At 43.1% G+C, this 24,600-nt stretch overlaps 1 protein-coding gene across 1 annotated transcript in view; it reads left to right on the top strand.

Annotated features, from left to right (window-relative positions):
- The window catches only part of poli (polymerase (DNA directed) iota), a 76,804-nt gene that overhangs the window by 7,185 nt on the left and 45,019 nt on the right, over positions 1 to 24,600 (top strand). Inside the window, exons 2-3 of the mRNA XM_072574168.1 lie at positions 18,257 to 18,388; positions 21,164 to 21,328. Of these exons, the coding sequence (XP_072430269.1) occupies positions 18,257 to 18,388; positions 21,164 to 21,328 (297 nt within the window). The remainder of the gene's footprint in view (positions 1 to 18,256; positions 18,389 to 21,163; positions 21,329 to 24,600) is intronic.

The raw sequence follows: 24,600 nt of genomic DNA, 5'->3' as shown, positions 1-24,600 counted from the left end.
AGTTGAAGTGTTCAGCCACAGGGCGGTGGGGTTGTCTAGTGCATGTGTCTCAGAGATGTTCTCTGAAACGTTCCGCAAGTTGGCGTCCTGTCTCCCCAATGTAGAGGAAGCCACATCAAGTGCAACGGACACAGTAGATGACGTGTGGAGGTGCAGGAGAATCTCTGTTGGATGTGGGAGAATCCTTTGGGGCCTTGGATGGAGGTGAGGAGGGGAGGTGTGGGCACAGGTTTTACCCTGTGGTGGTAAGGAAAGGTGCCGGGAGTGGAGGGTGATTTCCTCAAATTCCAGGAGCAGCAATGACTGTTTTATATGCTGTTGCATTGTTTTGGAACTTTGTTAAAAAAAAGTCAAAACAACAGCAGGTTAAAAGGGAGAAGAGCAGACAAAGGAAGCACATGGTGAGGTCAGTGCAGGAGAGAGGGAGAGAGAGAGAACCTGCACAGTTACTGTCTTTGCTGTTTGAATTCGTGTATTGCTGGACATCGGAGTGCATCTGGGAAAATTAACAAACAGTGAGCTAGTGAGGGCAGGAATAGGAGGATAGAGCAGATGAATGCATGGCTGAGGAGCTGGTGTATGGGAGAAGGATTCACATTTTTGAATAATTGGAATCTCTTTTGGGGTAGAAGTGACCTGTACAAGAAGGACGGATTGCACCGAAATTGGAAGGGGACTAATATACTGGCAGGGAAATTTGCTAGAACTGCTTGGGAGGATTTAAATTAGTAAAGTGGGGAGGGGGAGACCCAGGGAGATAGTGAGGAAAGAGATCGATCTGAGACGGGTACAGCCTAGAACAGAAGTGTGTCAAACAGTCAGGGCAGGCAGGGACAAGGTAGGACTAATAAATTAAACTGCATTTATTTCAATGCAAGGGGTCTAACAGGAAAGGCAGATGAACTCAGGGCATGGTTAGGAACATGGGACTGGGATATCATAGCAATTATGGAAACATGGCTCAGGGATGGGCAGGACTGGCAGCTGAATGTTCCAGGATACAAATGCTACAGGAAGGATAGAAAAGGGAGGCAAAAGAGGAGGGGGAGTGGCATTTTTGATAAGGGATAGCATTACAGCTGTGCTAAGGGAGGATATTCCTGGAAATACATTGAGGGAAGTTATTTGGGTGGAACTGAGAAAAAAGAAAGGGATGATCACCTTATTGGGATTGTATTATAGACCCCCCCCAATAGTCAGAGGGAAATTGAGAAACAAATTTGTAAGGAGATCTCAGCTATGTGTAAGAATAATAGGGTAGTTATGGTAGGGGATTTTAACTTTCCAAACATCGACTGGGACTGCCATAGTGTTAAATGTTTAGATGGAGAGGAATTTCTTAAGTGTGTACAAGACAATTTTCTGATTCAGTATGTGGATGTACCTACTAGAGAGGGTGCAAAACTTGACCTACTCTTGGGAACTAAGGCAGGGCAGGTGACTGAGGTGTCAGTGGGGGAGCACTTTGGGGCCAGCAACCATAATTCTATTCGTTTTAAAATAGTGATGGAAAAGGATAGACCAGATCTAAAAGTTGAAGTTCTAAATTGGAGAAAGGCCAATTTTGACGGTATTAGGCAAGAACTTTCAAAAGCTGATTGGAGGCAGATGTTCGCAGGTAAAAGGATGGCTGGAAAATGGGAAGCCTTCAGAAATGAGATAAAAAGAATCCAGAGTAAGTATATTCCTGTCAGGATGAAAGGGAAGGCTGGTAGGTATAGGGAATGCTGGATGACAAAAGAAATTGAGGGTTTGGTTAACAAAAAGAAGGAAGCATATGTCAGGTATAGACAGGATAGATCGAGTAAATCCTTAGAAGGGTATAAAGGAAGTAGGAGTATACTTAAGAGGGAAATCAGGAGGGCAAAACGGGGACATGAGATAGCTTTGGCAAATAGAACTAAGGAGAATCCAAAGGGATTTTACAAATATATGAAGGACAAAAGGGTAACTAGGGAGAGAATAGGACCTCTCAAAGATCAGCAAGGCGGCCTTTGTGTGGAGCCACAGAAAATGGGGGAGATACTAAATTAATATTTTGCATCAGTATTTACTGTGGAAAAGGATATGGAAGATATAGACTGTAGGGAAATAAATTGTGACATCTTGCAAAGTGTCCAGATTACAGAGGAGGAAGTGCTGGATGTCTTGAAATGGTTAACAGTGGATAAATCCCCAGGACCTGATCAGGTGTACCCGAGAATTCTGTGGGAAGCTACAGAAGTGATTGCTGTGCCTCTTGCTGAGATATTTGTATCATCAATAGTCACAGGTGAAGTGCCAGAAGACTGAAGGTTGGCAAACGTGGTGCCACTGTTTAGGAAGGGTGGTAAGGACAAGTCAGGGAACTATAGACCAGTGAGCCTGAACTCGGTGGTGGGCAAGTTGTTGGAGGGAATCCTGAGGGACAGCATGTACATGTATTTGGAAAGGCAAGAATTGATTCGGGATAGTCAACATGGCTTTGTGCATGGGAAATCATGTCTCATAAACTTGATTGAGTTTTTTGATGAAGTAACAAAGAAGATTGATGAGGGCAGAGCAGTAGATGTGATCTATATGGACTTCAGTAAGGCGTTTGACAAGGTTCCCCATGGGAGACTGATTAGCAAGGTTAGATCTCATGGAATACAGGGAGAACTAGCCATTTGGATACTGAACTGGCTCAAAGGTAGAAGACAGAGGGTGGTGGTGGAGGGTTGTTTTTCAGACTGGAGGCCTGTGACCAGTGGAGTGCCACAAGGATCGGTGCTGGGCCCTCTACGTTTTGTCATTTACATAAATGATTTGGATGCGAGCATAAGAGGTACAGTTAGTAATTTTGCAGATGACACCAAAATTGGAGGTGTAGTGGACAGCGAAGAAGGTTACCTCAGATTACAACAGGATCTGGACCAGATGGGCCAATGGGCTGAGAAGTGACAGATGGAGTTTAATTCAGCTAAATGCGAGGTGCTGCATTTTGGGAAAGCAAATCTTAGCAGGACTTATACACTTAATGGTAAGGTCCTAGGGAGTGTAGCTGAACAAAGAGACTTTGGAGTGCAGGTTCATAGCTCCTTGAAAGTGGAGTCGCAGGTAGATAGGATAGTGAAGAAGGCGTTTGGTATGCTTTCCTTTATTGGTCAGAGTATTGAGTACAGGAGTTAGGAGGTCATGTTGCGGCTGGACAGGACATTAGTGAGGCCACTGTTGGAATATTGCGTGCAATTCTGGTCTCCTTCCTATGTTGTAAAACTTGAAAGGGTTCAGAAAAGATTTACAAGTATGTTGCCAGGGTTGGAGGATCTGAGCTACAGGGAGAGGCTGAACAGGCTGGGGCTCAGGGGTGACCTTATGGAGGTTTACAAAATTATGAGGGGCATGGATAGGATAAATAAACAAAGTCTTTTCCCTGGGGTCCAGAACTAGAGGGCATAGGTTTAGGGTGAGAGGGGAAAGATATAAAAGAGACCTAAGGGGCAACTTTTTCACACAGAGGGTGGTACGTGTATGGAATAAGCTGCCAGATGATGTGGTGGAGGCTGGTACAATTGCAACATTTAAGAGGCATTTGGATGGGTATATGAATCGGAAGGGTTTGGAGGGATATGGGCCGGTTGCTGGCAGGTGGGACTAGATTGGGTTGGGATATCTGGTCGGTATGGATGGAATGGACCGAAGAGTCTGTTTCCATGCTGTACATCTCTATGACTCTATAAGATAGTCGCGGAGGGAATGGTATCTGTGGAACACAGATAGGAGTGGGGAGAGAAATACATCTCTGGTGGTGGAGTCTGTTTGTAGGTGGCAGGGATATACTGCAGGGCAAGTGATATTGCTGGGCAAAAGACTATTATGATGCGATTAAGCAAGATTAAGGATGCATTGAATGGGGAAGGAAACTGCAGGGGATTAAAATGTGGAGCTTATTCAAGGAACAGCTACTGTGTGTCCTTGATAAGTGTGTACCTGTTGGGCAGGGAAGAAGTGGTCAAGCAAGGGAGCCATGGTTTACTAAAGATGTTAAATCTCTTGTCAAGAGGAAGAAGAAGTAATATGTTGGACGAGACATGAAGACTCAGTTAGGGTGCTTGAGAGTTACAAGTTAGCCAGAAAGACCTAAAGAGAGAGCTAAGAAGCGCCAGGAGGGGACATGCAAAGTCACTGGCAGGTAGGATCAAGGAAAACCCTAAAGCTTTCTATAGGTTTATCAGGAATAAAAGAATAACTAGAGAAACATTAGGGCCAATCTAGGATAGTAGTGGGAATTTATGCGTGGAGTCCGAGGAGATAGGGAAGCTCTAAATGAGTATTTTTCGTCAGTATTCACTCTAGAAAAAGACAATGTTGTTGAGGAGAATACTGAGATACAGGCTACAAGACTAGACAGGGTGGAGGTGTTAGCAATTCTAGAAAGTGTGAAAATGGGTAAGTCCCCTGGGCTGTATCCTAGGATTCTCTGGGAAGCCAGAGAGGAGATTGCTGGCCATTGATTAGACTAGATTACTTACAGTGTGGAAACAGGCCCTTCGGCCAACAAGTCTACACCGACCCTCCAAAGAGCAACCCACCCAGACCCATTCCCCTACATTTACCCCTTCACCTAACACTACAGGCAATTTAGCTTGACCAATTCACCTAATCTGCACATTTTTGGACTGTGGGAGGAAACCGGAGCACCCAGAGGAAACCCACACAGACTAGGGGAGAATGTACAAACTCCACACAGACAGTTGCCTGAGGTGGGAATTGAACCCGGGTCTCTGGTGCTGTGAGGCAGCACTGCTAACTACTGTGCCACCCTGGCTGTATGTCATTGTTGTCGACAGGAATAGTGCAGAAAACGGGAGGATAGCAAACGTTATCCCTTGTTCAAGAAAGGGAGTAGAGTTAACCCCGGTAATTATAGACCACTGAGCCTTACAGTGGTTGTGGGTAAAATATTGGAAAAGATTATAAGAGATAGGATTTATAATCATCTAGAAAGAAATGAGTTGATTAGGAATAGTTAACACTGGTTTGTGAAGGGTAGGTTGTGCCTCACAAACCTTATTGAGTTCTTTGAGATGGTGAGCAAACAGATGGATGAGGGTAAAGCGGTCAATGTGGTTTTTATGGATTTCAGTAAGACGTTTGATAATGTCTACCATGGTCGGTATTGCACAAAATACAGAGGCATAGGATTGAGAGTGATTTAGAGGTTTGGATCAGAAATTGGCTAGCTGAAAGAAGACAGAGGATGGTGGTTGATGGGAAACATTCTTCCTGAAGTTCAGTTACTAGTGGTGTACTGCAAAGATCTATTTTGGAGCCACTGCTATTTGTCATTTTTATAAATGACCTCGATGATGCCATGGAAGGATGGTTTAGAAAATTTGTGGATGACAGTAAGGTCGGTGGAGTTGTGGATAGTGCTGAAGGATGTTGCAGGTTACAGAGGGATGTAGATAAGCTGCAAAGCTGGGCTCAGAGGTGGTAAATGGAGTTTATTGCGGAAAAGTGAGGTAATTCACTTTGGAAGGAACAACAGGAATAACGAGTACTGGGCTAATGATGATTTGGAGATGCCAGTGTTGGACTGGGGTGTACAAAGTTAAAAATCACACAACACCAGATTATAGTCCAACAGGTTTAATTGGAAGCACACTAGCTTTTGGAGCAACACTCCTTCATCAGGTGATAGTCACCTGATGAAGGAGCGTTGCTCCGAAAGCTAGTGTGCTTCCAATTAAACCTATTGGACTATAACCTGGTGTTGTGTGATTTTTAATTTTGGGCTAATGATAAGATTCTTGATAGTGTAGATGAGGAGAGAGATCTTGGTGTCCAAATACATAGATCCCTGAAATTTGCCACCCAGGTTGATAAGGTTGTAAGAAGGCAAAACACTGTGTAAGCTTTTATTGCTAGAGAGATTGAATTTCTGAGGTCATACAACAGCTGTACAAAACTTTGGTGCAACCGCCCTTGGAGTATTGCGTACAGTTCTGGTCACTGCGTTGTAGGAAGGATGTGGAAGCTTTGGCAAGGATGCAGAGGAGATTTACTAGGATGTTGCCTGGTATGGAGAGAGGGTCTTTTGAGGAAAGGCTGAGGGACTTGAGGCAATTTTCATGAAAGAAGAAGGTTGAGAGGTGACTTCATTGAGATATATAAGATAATCAGAGGGTTAAATAGGGTGGACAGTGGGAGCTGTTTCCTCAGATTGTGATGGCTAGCATGAGGGGACATAGCTTTAAATTGAGGGGTGATAGATATAGGACAGATATTAGAGGTAGTTTCTTACTCAGAGAGTAGTAGGAGTATGGAACACACTGCTTGCAACAGTAGTAGACTTGCCAACTTTAAGGGCATTTAAATGGTCATTGGATAAACATGTGGATGAAAATGGAATTGTGTTGAATAGATAGGCTTCAGATTGGTTCCACAGGATGACACAACATCGAGGGCCATAGGGCCTGTACTGAGCTGAAATGATCTATGTTCTATGTGGCAGAAATGGCAGATGATGAAGTGTTGTATCTGAAGGTTGGTTTGTTGGAAGGTGCGGATTGTGGGGGTTCTGTCCTTATTACAATTGGAGGGGTGGGGTTCAAGGGCAGAGGTGTGGAAGTAGAGGAGTTGCATTGGAGGGCATTGTTGACCACATGGGAGGGGAAATTGCAGCCCTCGAAGAAGGAGGCCATCTGGGATGTTCTGGAGTGGAATTGGTCCTCCTGGGAGCAGATGTGGCAGAGGCTGAGGAATTGGGAGTAAGGCATAGTGTTTTTACAGGAAGGCGGATGGGAGGAGACGTAGTCTAGGTAGCTGTGGGAGTCAGTAAATTTGAAGTAAATGTCTGTGTTGAGTCGGTTGCCAGAAATGGAGAAGAAGAGGTTCAGCAAGGGGAGGGAGGCGTTCAAGATGGTTCAGGTAAACTTGATATCAGGGTGGAAGGTGTTCGTGAAGTTGATGAACTGTCCAGCCTCTTCATGGGAGCAAAAGATGGTGGACGATAAGGTGGGAAATGGTGCCAGTGTAGTTGTGGAAGATGGACTGTTCCACATACTGGATGAAGAGATAGTCATAGCTGGAGCCCATGCAGGTGCCCTTTTGTCTGAAGAAAGTGGGAGGACTCAAAGGAGAAATTGTTGAGGGTGAGGACCAGTTCAGCCAATCAAGTGAGTGTGTCGGTGGAAGGGTACTTGTTGGGTTAGGAGGAGAGGAAGAAACAGAAGGCTTAGAGGCCTTCGTCGTGGTGGATGGATGTGAATACAGAGTGGATGTCCATGCTGAAGATGAGGCATTTGGGGCTAGGGATGAAAGTCGTGGATGAGTTGGAGAGTGTGAGTGCTGTTTCGAATGTATGGGGGGAGATCCTGGACCAAGGGGGACAAGACGGTGTCAAGGTATGTGGAGATAGGTTTGGTTAGGCAGCAGCAGGCTGAGACAATGGGTCGACCGGGGCAGTCTGGTTTGTGAATTTTGGGTAAGAAGTAGAATCAGACGGTTCGGAGCTTCAGGACTATGAGGTTGGAGGCTGTGGGTGGGAGACCTCCTGAGGTGATAAGGTTATGGATATTCTGGGAAATGATAGTTTGGTGATGGGATGTGAAGTCGTGGTCAAGGGGGGCAGGAGGAGGAGGTGTCTGTGAATTGGCTTCAGTGGTGTAGAGGTCGGTGCGCCAAATTACCACTGCGCCCCCTTGGAGGGCTGCTTAAGATACTTATTATACCTCAGGTGGAGTATTGTATACAATTGTGGGTACTGCATTATAGGAAAGATGTGAATGCATTGCAGACAGTGCAGAAGCGATTTATAAGAATTGTTCTAGGAATGTGAAACTTCAGTTATGATAAGTTGAATAAATTGGACTATTCTACTTGAAGAGAAAAAGGTTGAGAGGAGATTTTACAGGTATTCAAATCATAAGCAGGCTGGACAAAGAGATAAGGAGAAACTGTTTCTGCTCATAAAAGATACAAGAACGAGATGAAGTGAAGCAAATGAGACAAGGGTGATGTGAGAAGAAGCTTCCTTTCACACAGAAAGTCATTAAGGTATGGAATGTATTGTCTGGAAATGTGGTAGAGGCAGGTTCTGTTGAGCCATTCAAAGGGCGTTGGATGATTATTTCAGTGTGTAGAGACTGGCATTAGGATATAGAACAAGTGCTGGCATGATGGGCTGACTGGCTTCCTTCTGCAACGTTTCAATTCTGTGATTCTGGGAGAACTGAGGGGTGCAGAAATGGGAGACCTTGGAGTGCTTGTCCACAGGTGCTTCTAAATGGCAGGAAATTTAGATAAGGTGGAGAGGGAAGCACGTGGGACACTTCCTGTTTATTGGATGAAATATAGAGTATAAAACTGGATATAATGCTGGAATTATTTAAAATTGGTTAGGCCACAGTACAGAAGAGGCCCTGCGGCCCATCAAGATGAAATGTGACTTTCCAGCTGTAGGTCCATAGCCTTGAATGTTTTCAAGTGCTCATCCATGTAAGGTTGTGAGGTTATCCACATTTACTTCTGTTCCAGCCAGTGCATTCCAGATCCTAGCATCTTCTGGGTGAAACTATATCTCCTCAAGCTCCCTCCTGTTGTTCAGCTTAAACGTCTGCCATCTTGTTATTGACTCTTAGTGACAGCTGTTTTCTGTCCATCCTGTCCATGCCCCTCAGAACCTTAAACACCTCAATCAGGTCCTCCCCTCCCCCTTCTCTGCTGCAAAGAAATCAACCGAAGTTTTGACCTCAGTTATGCAAGGTATTGTCTTACAAATAGGCATTTCAGCAGTAATAACGGTGACAGAGTTCTTTAAAGAGGCTTCTAAGAGTTGTGAGCAGTAAGAGACAGCTGGAGCTCGGAAATACAATGAGTAATATTGAAAGTAGCTGCGCAGAATATGGGCAGTTAAAATTGACTAAACCGCTGGTATCCTGTCTCTTCAACTTTAACGTGTTCTTCAAAGCAGGTGGCAAGAAAGCCCAGTGAAAGCCAGAAGTTTCTTCCAGCCGTTTTTTAAAAATTCATTCATGGAGTCGGCATCACTGACTAGGCCAACATTTACTACCCATCCCTAATTGGGTGAGCCATCTTCCTGAACCACTGCAATTTTATATGGTGCAGCTACACTCTTAAATGCTGTAAGCTAACGAGTTCTAGGAATTTTCTCTATGAATATATCTCCAAATTAGGATTGTGCACAACTTTGAATACAAATTATAAGTAGTGGTTTGCCTACCATCTGCTATCCTTTTAGCCTGGCCCTTGAAAGTGGTAAAGTTATCAGTTTAGAAGATGATGCCAAGGCTGCTGCAATGCATCTTGTAGATGGTTCAGAAAGAGAGTGTCAGTCATAAGGAGGGGGGTGGGGAATATTTAAGTTCATGGCTGAGGTACCAGTCTAGCAGGCTGCTTTGTCCTGAATGGTAATAAGATTCTTGAGTGTTGTTGAAGCTGTACTCACACCAAGAATGTGGGGAGTATTCCATCACACTTATGACTTGTGTCTTGTAGATTTTCTTTTGATCAGGCTGGCATTTATGATCCACCCTAATTGCCCAGAGGGCTGTTAATTGTTAACCACATTGCTATTGATCTGGAGTCACATGTAGGCCAGACCAGGTAAAAACAGCAGTTTCCTTACTTAAAGGATATTAATGAACCAGATGGGTTCTTCCAACAATTGGCAATGGTTTCATGGTCACCAATAGACTCCTAATTCCAGATATTTATTGAATTCACCATCTGCCATGACAGGTTTTGAACCAAGGTCCCCAGAACATTACTAGGATCTCTGGATTAATAGTATAATGATATTACCACCAGGCTATCGCCTCCCATTAAGATGGTGAACAGGCTTTGGGAAGTCAGGATTTGAATGACTTCTGTAAAATTCCTGGCCTCTGACCGGCTCCTGTTGCGGCAGTATTTATATGGCTGACCCAGTTCTGTTTTTGATCAATGGTAGTCCCCAGGATATTGATGGTGGGGCATTCAGGGATGGTAACATCATTGAATGTCAAGGGGAGATGATTAAATTCTTTCTTGTTGGAGATGGTCATTGTATGGCACTAGAGTGTCATGTATATCGAGAGCCGTTTATTATCCCAAGACTGGTTGCTGCTATCAAGCCCAACTGCATTTCAGACAGACAGCTGATCCAGATGAGAGCTAGGTAGAAACAACTTCTGTATCTTGTGCTGAAGAAGCCTGGCCTGGTTTAATCCCATAAAAGGGAGTTAAAATGTACATTTTTCAGCAATTCTTCTTCAGCAATGAAATGGCATGCTAACCACCTCACCATTCTGCCGCCCCCCCCGCCCACCCTCCCCGCCCCACCCACCTTAATACTCACCGCCCACCTCAATACTCACTGCCCACTTCAATACTCACCGCCCACCTCCACCCAGTCCTCCTCTAAAATATCAATCAGGATGAAATGATCTTTACAAGACTCTCTCACGTGCCCTACTACCCGAACAGTTGTATGCTTCAACTGTCCAGTGACAATAATAACTGGAACCTCAGCATGTGAAGGGTGCTTTACTTAAATGCCACTCTACATTCTACGAGCAAAGTTAAAATATATCCCTGTTCCTTTGTATATGATTCACAAATTTTCCAGGAGACAGACTTTAAATATTTAAGAAAGACAAGTTCTGCAAGCAAATTATTTCACTGCTTTCTTTTCAAAGGGAACATACAGAATAATGGCTATAATCAAATCTCGTCTAGTTCCCTTAAGATAATGGAGATTTAGTAATGGGAATGTCACTGAATGTCAAGGGGTGATGTTCAGACTCTCTCTTGTTGGAGATGTCTCTTGCCTAGCCTTTATGTGGAAAAATGCAGCTTGCCACTTGTCAGCCAAAATCTGGGTATTATCGAGGCCTTGCTGCATTTGAGAATGGATTGCTTCAGGTGCAGTTCAGAGAAGGTTCACAAAGATTATCCATGGTATGGAGCCATTGTCTTCTGAGTGAAGGCTAAACTGGTTGCGACTCGAAGAATGAGAGGTGATCACATTGAAACATGTCAGATTCTTAAGGTGCTTGACAGGGTAATGTAGAGAGGTTGTTTTCCATCATTGGAGAGTCCAAAACTGAATGGCATAGTTTCAGAATAAAGAGGCACCAATTTAGAGTCACAGAGATGTACAGCACGGAAACAGACTCTTCGGTCCAACCCGTCCATGCTGATCAGATATTCCAACCTAATCTAGTCCCACCTGCCAGCACCCGGCCCCTATCCCTCCAAACAAAATGTTGCAATTGTACCAGCCTGCACCACTTCCTCTGACAGCTCATTCCATACACTTACCACCCTCTGCGTGAAAAAGTTACCCTGTAGGTCTCTTTTATATCTTGCCCCTCTCACCCTAAACCTATGCCCTCTAGTTCTGGACTCCCCGATCCCAGGGAAAATACTTTGTCTATTTATCCTATCCATGCCCCTCATAATTTTGTAAACCTCCGTAAGGTCACCCCTCAGCCTCCGAGGCTCCAGGGAAAACAGCCCCAGCCTGTTCAGCCTCTCCCTGTAGCTCAGTTCCTCCAACCCTGGCAACATCCTTGTGAATCTTTTCTGAACCCTTTCAAGTTTCACAACATCATTCCAATAGGAAAGAGACCAGAATTGCACGCAATATTCCAAAAGTGTCCTAACCAATGTCCTGTACAGCCGCAACATGACCTCCCAACTCCTGTACTCAATACTCTGACCAATAAAATAAAGCATACCAAACGCCTTCTTCACTATCCTATCTATCTGCGATTCCATTTTCAAGGAGCTATGAACCTGCACCCCAAGGTTTTCTTTGTTCAGCAACACTCCCTAGGACCTTACCATTAAGTGTATAAGTCCTGCTAAGATTTGCTTTCCCAAAATGCAGCATCACGCGTTTATCTGAATTATACTCCATCTGCCACTTCTCAGCTGATTGGCCCATCTGGTTCAGATCCTGTTGTAATCTGAGGTAACCCTCTTCGCTGTCCACTACATCTCCAATTTTGATGTCACCTGCAAAATTACTAACTGTACCTCTTATGCTCACACCCAAATCATTTATGTAAATAACAAAAAGTAGAGGGCCCAGCACCAATCCTTGTGGCACTCCACTGGTCACAGGCCTCCAGTCTGAAAAACAACCCTCTACCACCACCCTCTGTCTTCTACCTTTGAGCCAGTTCAGTATCCAAATGGCTAGTTCTCCCTGTATTCCGTGAGATCTAACCTTGCTAATCAGTCTCCCATGGGGAACGTTGTCGAATGCCTTACTGAAGTCCATATAGATCACACCTACTGCTCTGCCCTCAATCTTCTTTGTTACTTCTTCAAACAACTTAATCAAGTTTGTGAGACATGATTTCCCACGCAAAAACCCATGTTTGACTATCCCTAATCAGTCCTTGCCTTCCAAATACATGTACATCCTGTCCCTCAGGATTCCCTCCAACAACTCGCCCATCACCAATGTCAGGCTCACTGGTCTATAGTTCCCTCGCTTGTCCTCACCACCCTTCTTAAACAGAGCCACCATGTTTGCCAACCTCCAGTCTTCCAGCACCTTGCCTGTGACTATCGATGATACAAATACCTCAGCAAGAGGCCCAGCAATCACTTCTCTAGCTTCCCACAGAGTTCTCTGGTACACATGATCAGGTCCTGGGGATTTATCCACTTTTATGCATTTCAAGACATTCAGCATTTCCTCCTCTGTAATCTAGACATTTTGCAAGATGTCACCATCTATTTCCCTACAGTCTATATCTTCCATATCCTTTTCCACAGTAAATACTGATGCAAAATACTCACTTAGTATCTCCCTCATTTTCTGCAGCTCCACGCAAAGGCCACCTTGCTGATCTTTGAGGGGTCCTATTCTCTCCCTAGTTACCCTTTCTTCCTTAATGTATTTGTCAAAACCCTTTGGATTCTTCTTAATTCTATTTGCCAAAGCTATCGCATGTCCCCTTTTTGCCCTCCTGATTTCCCTCTTAAGTATACTCCTACTGCCTTTATACTCTTCTCAGGATTCACTCGATCTATCCTGTCTATACCTTACATATGCTTCCTTCTTTTTCTTAACCATTAAGATTGAGATGAGGAGAATTTCTTCTGTCAGAGGGTTGAGAGTCTCTGGAACTCCTTGCCACAGGGAGCTGTGGGGTTTCAGTCCTTCTGTATATTTAAGGCTGAGGTAAATTGATTCTTAATAAGTAGGAATCAGGAAAGTGGATATAAGAAATGTTGGATCAGCCATGATCTTATCAAATGGCAGAGCTAGCTCGAGGAGCAAAACAGCCTAGTCCTGTTCCTATTTGTTATGGTCTTATGGTGAGTGAGGAGTGATGAGTGGTGCTGAATATTGCACAATCATCAGCAAACGTCCCCCACTTCTGACTTTATGATGGAGGGAATGTCATTGATGAAGCAACTGAAATTGCTTGGCCTGAGGACAATATCCTGAAGAACTCGTGCAGAGATTTACCTTTGAAGAACATTTTTCCTCCCCTTTCATTACATTCATTCACAAGGAATTAGGGCTTCCTACCATTTACCTTCCTTGCTTGTCAGCCTGTTAAGTAAAGAGAGAGAGAGAGAGAGAGAGAGAGAGAAAAAGAAAGAGAAAGTGAGGACTGCAGATCCTGGAGATCAGTGTCGAAGAGTGTGCTGCTGGAAACGCACAGCAGGTCAGGCAGCACCCGAGGATCAGGAGAATCGACATTTCGGGCATAAGCCCTCCATCAGGAATTATGCCCAAAACGTTGTAATTGGGCCACCCTCCACCACTTGCTCTGGCAGCTCATTCTATATACGCACCACCCTCTGTGTGAAAAGGTAGCTCCTCTGGTCCCTTTTAAATCTTTCCCCTCTCACCCTAAACCAATGCCCCCTACTTCTGGACTCCCCTAACCCAGGGAAAAAACCTTATCTAAATTAAACTCCATCTGCCACTCCTCAGCCCACAGGCCCATCTGATTAAGATCCCATTGTACTCTGAGGTAATCTTCGCTGTCCAATTTTGGTGTCATCTGCAAAATTACTAACCATACCTCCTATGTTCACATCCAAATCATTTATATAAATGACAAAAAGCAATGGACTCAGCACTGATCCTTGTGGCACACTGCTGGTCACAGACCTCTATTCCAAAACACAGCTCTCCACTACCACTGCCTGTCTTCTACCTTTGAGCCAATTTTGTATCCAAATGGTTAGCTCTCCGTGTACTCCATGTGATCTAACCTTGCTGACCAGTCTATCATGCGGAACCTTATCGAATGGCTGACTAAAGTCCACATAGACAACGTCTACCGCTCTGCCTTCATCAATCTTCTTCTTCAAAAAGATTAATCATATTATTGAGGCACGATTTCCCACACAAAAAGTCATGTTAACTATCCCTAATCAGTCCTTGCCTTTCCAAATACAGGTAAATCCAGTCCGTCAGACTCCCGCCCAATAACTTACCCAGCACTGATGTCAGGCTGACCGGTTAGTAGTTCCTGGTTTTGCCTTATCATCTTGCGTAAATAATGGATGCTTGATGGGCACGTTTCATTAACAATGTCATGAGTGAATTGGAAAGGAAAGATTTGCAGTGCTTTGAAAGAAACAAAGGGAAGCAGAATTAATTAGATAGTTGCTTCAGAGAGCCAGTGCAGGAATGATAAGCTGAATGGCCTCTGTTTCATATGACTCTATGATTTCAGCATTCCTTTCACTACTCCCATTTTCCACTTTCTCTCCATCTCTTATAAATTTCACCTGACCATTCTATGTGAGGAGTGCTGTATGAAGGATTATATTATGTATTTGTTGTGTTGAACAACAAGCAGCTGTTCATCCCCACTCCACCCCCCAATAACCAGTTCCTCATCCATTCCGGCTTTAATTTCAGCAAGTGTCAACATTTTTCTTTTCGTGATTTGACAGTTGAATTCAAGAAGTGAGTAATGCATAAATAGTTTTTTGCAGAATTGCCTCAGTCATTGCTGAAAGCCCTCAAGAGATTTGAAACAGCTTGAAAACTTGATTCACCACTGAGTACAACGCTTCTTGTTGATACAAACAAAGGACCTTCAAAAAATCTTTTTGACTTCTCAGACTTGCCGATTTCTTTAGCTCTGGAGTCAATGCCATCTAAATCATGGAATCATATTCTTCCAATCCAGGCAGATTGTGATTCATTACAACGTCGGTCTACTGTTTCTGAATGAATTTTCTTTTTCTCTACCCCTTTTGTCTTTGCTTGGTTTGAAGACATACACTCTCATATGAGTATCACCTGCCTTCTGATATCCCAATCAATGCAGTGAACATTAATAGATTTATTTGACTGTAAAGGGTTGGGGAAGCCTAGCCATATTCTCATTCAACATTCCCACACACAGGTTTGACTTTGTGCAACACTGCAAAACGTGTGATAGCGAGGCAGCAGCTGCTTTTAGTCCTTCCCTTCTGTTTTTCCATTACCACATTGTCACAAAAAGTCAAGATCTTGTCCACAGTTTGTAATTTTGCGTGTGATAACTCTGGCACTTTTTCTCTTAAGACAAAGATTGCTGAGGTGAATTGTAGTGCCTACTACCACCATTGCTGAGATCAGCTAAGTCAGCACAGATCATAAATGATTAGACCATAAGAAATAAGTGTAGAATTAGGCCATTCAGCCCATCAAGTCTGCTCCACCTTCAATCATGGTTAATATGTTTCCCATTCTTTTGCCTTCTCTCCATAAACCTGATCCTCGTAGCAATCAAGGAGCTATCTATGTCTGTCTTAAATTCACTCAATGACTTCGATTCCACAGCCCTCTGTGACAATGAGTTCCACAGATTCGCCACCTTCTTCCTCATTTTAGTTCTAAAGGGTCGGCCTTGCACTCGGAGACTGTGCCCTCAGATTCTAGTCCTTCCTACAGTGGAAACGTATTTTCCATGTCCACTCTATCCAGGCCTATCAGTATTCTGGAAGTTTCAATCAAATCTCCCCTCATCCTTCTGAACTCCATTGAGCACAGACCCAGAGTCCTCAACCATTCTTCATATTACAAGCCCTTCATCCCTGGGATCATTATTGTGAATCTCCTCTGGAGCCCCTCAAAGGGGCTTCCTTTGATGTAGGGCCCAAAACTGGGCACAATATTCGAAACGTGGTCTGGCCAAAGCCTTGTCAGTGCCTACAGCCTCGTCAGTACATCTCTGATGTATTCTAGCCTTCTTGAAATGAATGCTAACATTGCATTTGCCATCTTAACTGCCACTGAACCTGTATGTTAACCTTAAGACAATGTTGAACTAGGACTCCAAAGTTGCTTTGTACTTCAGATTTCCGAAACCTTTCCCCATTTAGAAAATAGTCTGTGCCTCTTCTTCCTACCAAAGTGCATAGCCTCACACTTTTCCACATTGGATTGCATCTGCCATTTCTTTGCCCAGTCTCCTAGCCTGTCCAGTTCTTTCTGCAGCCTCCCTCTTCCTCAACACTACCTGCCCCTCGATGTATCTTTGTGTGATCTGCAAACGTAGCGACAATACCCTCAGTTCCTTAATCCAGACCATTAATGCATGACATGAATAGTTATGGTCCCAACACTGACTCCTGTGGAACTCCACTAGTCACGAGCTGCCATTTTGATAAAGACACTCTCCTCACTCTCTGCCTTCTGCCAGTCAGCCAATCCTCTAACCACATCCCGACCTAGTCCCTAACCATGGGCTGTTATTTTGTATAGCAGCCTCCTGTGTAGCATCCTGTAAAAGTCCTTTTGAAAATCCAAATAGATCATAGCCACTGACTGTCCTTTGTCTAACTTATTTGTTGTCTCTTCAAAGCCTTATCAAAGATTTGTCAGGCACAACCTCCCCTTGATGAAGCCATGGAGACTCTATCCCATTTTAACATGCACTTCCAAGTGCTCTGCAATCTCATCCTTAATAATGGACTCTAAAATATTAGCAATGACTAAGGTCAGGCTAACCAGCCTAAAGTTTCTTGTCTTTTGTTCTCTCTGGGTCTGGGACCTTCCTGGTTACTGAACAATGCATTGATAGTGATCCCACTGTGATTGTGTATTTCGTCATAGAATGACAGAATTTTAAGGTATCAAAGGAGGCTATTCAGCCCATCACACCTGCACCGGTTCTCTTACCTGACTGCTTTTACCCATTTCCCTACACACGTTTTCTTTAATCATCCAATGCGGTCTTGAATGCCTACGAATGCATGAACTAGAAGTTTGCTATCTACTGTGCTCCATATTATAGTTCTGGCTGTAAAGTTTTAACAGTATGAAGCACTTATTTATCACCGTGGGGTGGCACAGTGGCTCAGTGGTTAGCATTGCTGCCTCACAGCACTGGGGACCTAGGTTCAATTCTGGCCTTGTGCAACTGGCTGTGTGGAGTTTGCACATTCTCCCTGTGTCTGCATGGCTTTCCTCCCACCGTCCAAAGATGTGCAGGTCAGGCGAATTGGCTGTGCTAAATTGCCCATAGTGTTAGGTGCATTAGTCAGAGGGAAATGGGTCTGGGTGGGTTACTTTTCGGAGGGTCAGTGTGGACTTGTTGGGTTGAAGGGCCTGTTTCCACACTGTAGAGAATCTAGTCTAAACACTATTTCAAGAGGGTTGCTGAAGTTGCTATTGATTTTGATTTAAGTAGAGGCAGTTTGGATGAAGATAATTAAATTACTGTGAAAGCCAAGACGCCTCTTCTTGATAATTGGTTTGCTGTAGTTTATCTTGATAAATTAAATGGGAATTCTGAATTGTTGTGTTACGGTATATGATATCCTGACCTGAACTGCAACTAGACACAAAGTAAAGATTTGTTCCATTTCTCACCCCAGTGAGTACATTCACATGGGGACATTCATCTCCAAGTGCATGGCAATCCTATTTAAAAGGATTAAATAGCTTGCTGTGTATCACACAAAAATTATTTTGAAAACAACAACTTGTGTTTATATAGCATTTTGATGCAGTATGCCATCCTTTCACTGGAGTGTTTTCCAGGCACATACCAAAAGGTTTAACGAGACATGTTTAAAGGACAATTTGAAAGGGTGAGAGAGATGAAAAGACAAAGAGGGTTTTGGAGGAAATTCCAGAGTTTATAGGACCCAGGTGGAGAGATGAAAATCAAGTATGCACAGAGGCCAGAATTAAAGTAATGAAGGTATGTTTGAGGGCTGTAGGAGATGAGGAATGTAAAATCAATCTTGAGTTTTCAATGCTAACAGAATAAGAGTTGAGTAAGGAATGTTGTGTTTTTCACTCCAGGTAATATCCATAAAGATTCAATCCAAGACACCTCTGTCCCAGGATACAGAGTGATTGTGCACATTGATCTGGATTGCTTCTATGCTCAAGTGGAAATGCTCCGAAACCCTGAACTTAAAGGCAAGCCTTTAGGTAATCAAATGTTAACTCTCTCTTTTCATAGAATGATATTCATACAATAAATTTTCATTGTGGTTGATTGACTTGTAACAAGCTGGTCTGACGTCACATTTGATAAATGCATTTCTGCTGTCAACTGAACAAAAAAAGATTTGGTCCATGATCTCTCCTCCTCTGTACTTCCTTATGCCCATGCCCAAGGACACTTCTCTTTCTCACTGACTTGATAAAGCCAACCCCGAATGCCATCTCTAACAAAGGGTGAATTTTATCTCTCAGTTGAAAGCTGAAGAACTGCCAGTGCTGAGCTGGCTTTGGTCCTTTTTGGTCCATGGCCTCATTAATATACAGCTGGCCTCAAGCCCATTTAAAACCAGGCATCCAAGCAATGTCAGGTTACTTAATGAATGAGGCATTGTTCGGGAAGACTGGATGGGCATTGGGCCACAGCATCTCAGTTGGCATTCATCCTTTAATAACCCAGAGCTGCAGGAGTAACTCTGGTCTACAATAATAAGCCTTAAGATTTCCTGTCAGAAGCTTTGTCTTTTGTCCACCAGGTTCTGCTGAGTGGAGCAGCTTGGTATATTGCGTGGCATATTCATTAGGCTGGCATTTCATCCATTCTAGAAAAAATGGGAGTGTTAAAAGACAGCGGAACTAAGGAAATTTAGCAAAATATTTAAAAAATTTGAAGGGTTAACATAAAGTGAACAGAGTTCTTTCACCTTGTCAAAGAATCAGTAAATAGGGAATCGTCAGTTTTAAAATTGCCATAAATTGAGAGTGGGTGGGATAAATTTGCATCTGCAGGGGGTTGATACAACATGGGATGATTTGCCATAGGGGACCCCAGATGGTTTTTCAAAATGTCAGGGAAAGACTGAATTTGATTCAGAGAGAGATGCAGTCTGTGGTGAGTGCAGTTCGTCTTTGGCTGCTCCAGTTAAGAATCAGCATCAATAAACATCTGCAGTTCTGTTTACATCGGATCGTCAGAGTGTTTATGACAGCATTTACCTGCTGGCCTTGTCTGGTTACATTTAGTATGTCTTCACACAGTACCTGTGAATATGGCCATGTCTCAATGAAAGCAGATGTATTGCTGATTTAAAACACTTCTCTTACAGTCAGCTCAGCTTTCGCACTGTAAGGTTTCTATAATTCTTTGGCTTGTCCTTCCATTGAAGTAACAGCTTAGACAGATTGGAAAATCTGTCAGTAGTAAACTTATGACAGAAGCTGTCAGACAGCCTCAGTTGGAGGGGTTGTCCATGAAAATATCGATAGGACTGACCTCCGCACAGTCCTTCTGGAAATGAAAATCTGTATTCATGTTGAGATACATTCCATTGTGTTGTGTGGCACCATCATCGTACTAAATGGAATATACTTTGAGTAGCTCTGGGGTAAGGAAAAAATGAGGACTGCAGATACTGGAGATCAGAGTCGAAAAGTGTGGTGCTGGAAAAGCAGAGCGGGCCAGGTAGCATCCAAGGAACAAGAGAATCGACGTTTCTCCTGAGGCCACATTCCTGATGAAAGGCTTATGCCCGAAACCTCGACTTTCCTGCTCCTCGGACGCAGCCTGACCAGCGCCACTCTTTAGATCTAGAGTAGCTCAAGACTGGGCAACCATGACCCGTTTACAGCCATCACCTTCAGCAGAATTGTACTCCAACACAGTTTGCCACCTTGTAGCCTGGCACATTCGTACCCAACGATTACAGAAACTAAAGTCGCTGTAGCCTTATCAGACCAAGGGGCTTCTCATGAAAGAGAGAGAGAGAGAGAGAGACCACTACTCACCACCACCATTGCCAATGGATGGCCAATAAATGCTGGTCCAGTCATCAACGCCCAAGTCTTATGAGTGAACAAAAATATTTCTGTTGTTATAGCCCGTGGAAAGAATCATAACTTTTAAAAGGATCTTTGAACTTCTAGTTGATAATTGAATGAATGCCTAAGTAAGATTTTTGCATTTTAAACCTTTAACTGAGGTCAATAAATAAAAAAGAAATGCTTAAATAATACTTACATTTTATGTTAGCAAATGATACTTTAAGCTGTAGTACATGCGTTCCACAGGTATTATCTATCACATTCTTGGGAATTACAGCCATTCTTAGCCATTAGTTCATAGTTGCTCCCAGCTTCTAATAAGTTCCAATATCCCCATTTTGCCAAGCAGTAAGTTGTAGTAACCATCTCTAGACACTTCCCTGTTTTCAGAAATTCCTTAAATCCAGCAGTTGACCCACTTCTGATGATTCTCTGCCTCTTGGCCATGCCAGAACAAAACTCCCTGGAACCTGCAGTTGGCTGCAGAATGTATCTCTTTGATTAAAGAGAGTATCACTCTCCTACCCAAGCAACCTCTCTGTCTGCTGACCACACACAACTTTGACTGTCTGTTTGAGATATTCATTGAATATATGGAAAACCTTGTGAAACTCATTACCTTATGTCTAGGTAGAAATGCTACCTTGACCTCAATTTCCTTTCACCTTAGAAGAAAATGGATAATTTAATTACACCACAATTGTTTTTGATCTGAAATAATGTTCTAGAATTTTATAAAACTCAGGGTCTACTCATAATAAATTCAGAGACTGCCATTATTGTCTCCACCTCGTTGCTAGCAACCAATTTAAATATGTCGTTGATCAGTAACAGTCAAACCATGCAGACTTAAGATACAATCCTAAAATATAATACTCTCATAAACCTCAATATTGTAAACTTCCTGATCCCCTAATAATGCCTCTTTCTTTTCTCTTTTAGCTGTTCATCAGAAACATATGGTGGTCACTTGTAATTATGAAGCCAGGAAATGTGGGGTTAGTAAAGTAATGACAGTCCTTGAAGCCTTAGAAATATGTCCAGAAATGATTCTTATCTGTGGAGAAGATTTGACACACTACAGAGAAATTTCATACAAAATCACAGGTACCTAGATTTAGCTTTTTAATATTTTGTTTTTGTTTTCTCCTTCATGATGCAATGTTTAGAAAGTTTTGTTTTGTTTTGGCTGCTCTAATTTCAGCTTTCCTCCCTTTCTCTGAAGGTTGAGATTCTCACAGTTTTACAGGTGACAATCTGGATTTCATTCAAGTGGCCATGTTCATGTTGGAACTTGGGCTGTGCATGTTAGCAAATTACAAAACCACAAGTGACATTGAAGCTGAACTTTCTACTGTGCTCAAACAACTTATGCACGTGTGTGATTTATAGCTGGCATCACTGAATAGTGACCAAGAACAAGGGCATTTGCCGATTTTCATTCTCTTTCTACATTCCAGGATATTGAGAACAAATGTAATGCTAATTACTTATGCAGTGTCATAAATCAGGAAAATCCATTCTATACTTGACACAGAGTTGTAGACTGTAAGATTGACATTTCAGTTTATTGAATCTTACATCGAGATAAAAAAGGACCTAATATTAATCAAAAGTTGCTATGAATAAAACCAGTTTATTGGCTGTCTGTGGTTTACAAGCTAAAGAGTTAAAAAAAATGCTTTCAACTATGGAACACAGTCCAGAGTGCAGGGCAATCAAGCCAATGTAAAACCAAAGTGACCGTTTTAATATGTTTTTATTCTCTCAATTGTGTTTCTACTTGGTATTTCTCAGCTTTGGTACTTAACTATTCCACTGCAGTACCTTTTTGCTCTCTTAAGCTTGCAATGTTTTTGAGGTGTTGAAGTATTTACTGGTTGAATCAAAACAAACATGCAAAGATCCTGAGCACAGTCAGTATCAGAACATAGAATATTGGCAGTACAGCACAGGAACAGGCCCTTTGGCCCACTCTATCTGTGCCGACCATGATGTAATTCTAAACTAATCCCATCTGCCTGCTTGTTGTCTAAATCCCTCTGTTCCCTGCCTCTTCATGTGTTTGTCTGAAAGCCTCTTAAACATTCAAATCTATCTGCTTCTACAGCCTCCCCTGGCAGCACAATGCAAGCATGTACCACACCTCCATGAAAGATTTGCCTCACACATCTCCGTTAAACTTTCCCCCTCTCAGCTTAAACGCTGTTGTGTTTGACAATTCCATCCTGAGAGAAAGACTCCAACTATCAGCTCTATCCATGCCTCTTGTAATTTTACATACTTCCATCAGGTCACCCTTTGGCCTCCAATGCTTCAGCAAAAACAATCCAAGTTTGCCTAACTTCTCCTAATCGCTAATACATTCCAGTCCAGGCACCCTCTCCAAAGCCTGAGCATCCTTTCTATAGTGTGGCAACCAGAACTACACACAATACTCCAAATGGTCCGAAGTAAAGTTTTATATAGTTGCAACGTGGCTTGCCAACTTTAAAACTCAGTTCCCTAACTGATGAAGGCAGGCAAGCCGTACACATTCTCGACTATCTTACACACTTGTGTTCCCACTTTCAGAGAGCTACAGACTTGCACACCAGGATAGCTGTGTATTTCAATGTTCCTAAGAGTCTTGTCATTTAATGTATACTTTCCTGTTGCGTTTGGCCTCCCAAATGCATTACCTCAAATATGTCCAGATTAAATTCCATATGCCACATCCTGCCCAACTTTCCAATTTATCTATATCCTACTGTATCCTTTGACAATCTTCCTCATTATCCACTTTTCCACCACTTTTCATATATCTACCAGCACTGATCCTTGCAGAAGTTGCAGGCTTCCAGTCAGAAAATTACCCCTTCATAACTATACTCTTGTCTTCTATGACCAATCCAATTTTATATCCAGTTTACCAATTTAAACTAGTAAGGTGGGGGGGGAGGGTGAAACCCAGGGAGATAATGAGAAAAGAGGTCAATCTGAGATGGGTACAGCTGAGAACAGAAGTGAGTTAAACAGTCAGGGCAGGCAGGGACAAGGTAGGACTAATAAATTAAACTGCATTTATTTCAATGCAAGGGGTCTAACAGGGAAGGCAGATGAACTCAGGGCATGGTTAGGAACATGGGACTGGCATATCATAGCAATTACGGAAACATGGCTCAGGGATGGGCAGGATTGGCAGCTGAATGTTTCAGGATACAAATGCTACAGGAAGGATAGAAAGGGAGGCAAAAGAGGAGGGGGAGTGGCATTTTTGATAAGGGATAGCATTACAGCTGTGCTAAGGGAGGATATTCCCGGAAATACATCGAGGGAAGTTTTTTGGGTGGAACTGAGGAATAAGAAAGGGATGATCACCTTATTGGGATTGTATTATAGACCCCCCCCACCCCCCCAATAGTCAGAGGGAAATTGAGAAACAAACTTGTAAGGAGATCTCAGCTATCTGTAAGAATAATATGGTGGTTATGGTAGGGGATTTTAACTTTCCAAACATTAACTGGGACTGCAATAGTGTTAAATGTTTAGATGGAGAGGAATTTCTAAGTGTGTACAAGACTAGAGAAGGTGCAAAACTTGACGTACTCTTGGGAAATAAGGCAGGGCAGGTGACTGAGGTGTCAGTGGGGGAGCACTTTGGGGCCAGTGACCATAATTCTATTCGTTTTAAAATAGTGATGGAAAAGGATAGACCAGATCTAAAAGTTGAAGTTCTAAATTGGAGAAAGGCCAATTTTGACAGTATTAGGCAAGAACTTTCAAAAGCTGATTGGAGGCAGCTGCATTTTGGGAAAGCAAATCTTAGCAGGACTTATACATTTAATGGTAAGGTCCTAGAGAGTGTTGCTGAACAAAGAGACCTTGGAGTGCAGGTTCATAGCTCCTTGAAAGTGGAGTCGCAGGTAGATAGGATAGTGAAGAAGGCGTTTGGTATGCTTTCCTTTATTGGTCAGAGTATTGAGTACAGGAGTTAGGAGGTCATGTTGCGGCTGTACAGGACATTGGTTAGGCCACTATTGGAATATTGCATGCAATTCTGGTCTCCTTCCTATCGGAAAGATGTTGTGAAACTTGAAAGGGTTCAGAAAGGATTTACAAGGATGTTGCCAGGGTTGGAGAAACTGAGCTACAAGGAGAGGCTGAACAGGCTGGGGCTGTTTTACCTGGAGTGTTGGAGGCTGAGGGGTGACCTTATAGAGGTTTACAAAATTATGAGGGGCATGGATAGGATAAATAGGCAAAGTCTTTTCCCTGAAGTCGCGGAGTCCAGAACTAGAGGGCATGGGTTTAGGGTGAGAGGGGAAAGATATAAAAGAGACCTAAGGGGCAAAGGTTTCATGCAGAGGGTGGTACATGTATGGAATGAGCTGCCAGAG

The sequence above is a fragment of the Chiloscyllium punctatum genome, chromosome 1, assembly GCF_047496795.1.
Source record: "Chiloscyllium punctatum isolate Juve2018m chromosome 1, sChiPun1.3, whole genome shotgun sequence".
In the NCBI taxonomy this organism is placed as follows: domain Eukaryota; kingdom Metazoa; phylum Chordata; class Chondrichthyes; order Orectolobiformes; family Hemiscylliidae; genus Chiloscyllium; species Chiloscyllium punctatum.
Note: the sequence above shows the minus strand (reverse complement) of the source record. Positions and strands in the feature narration are given on the sequence as shown.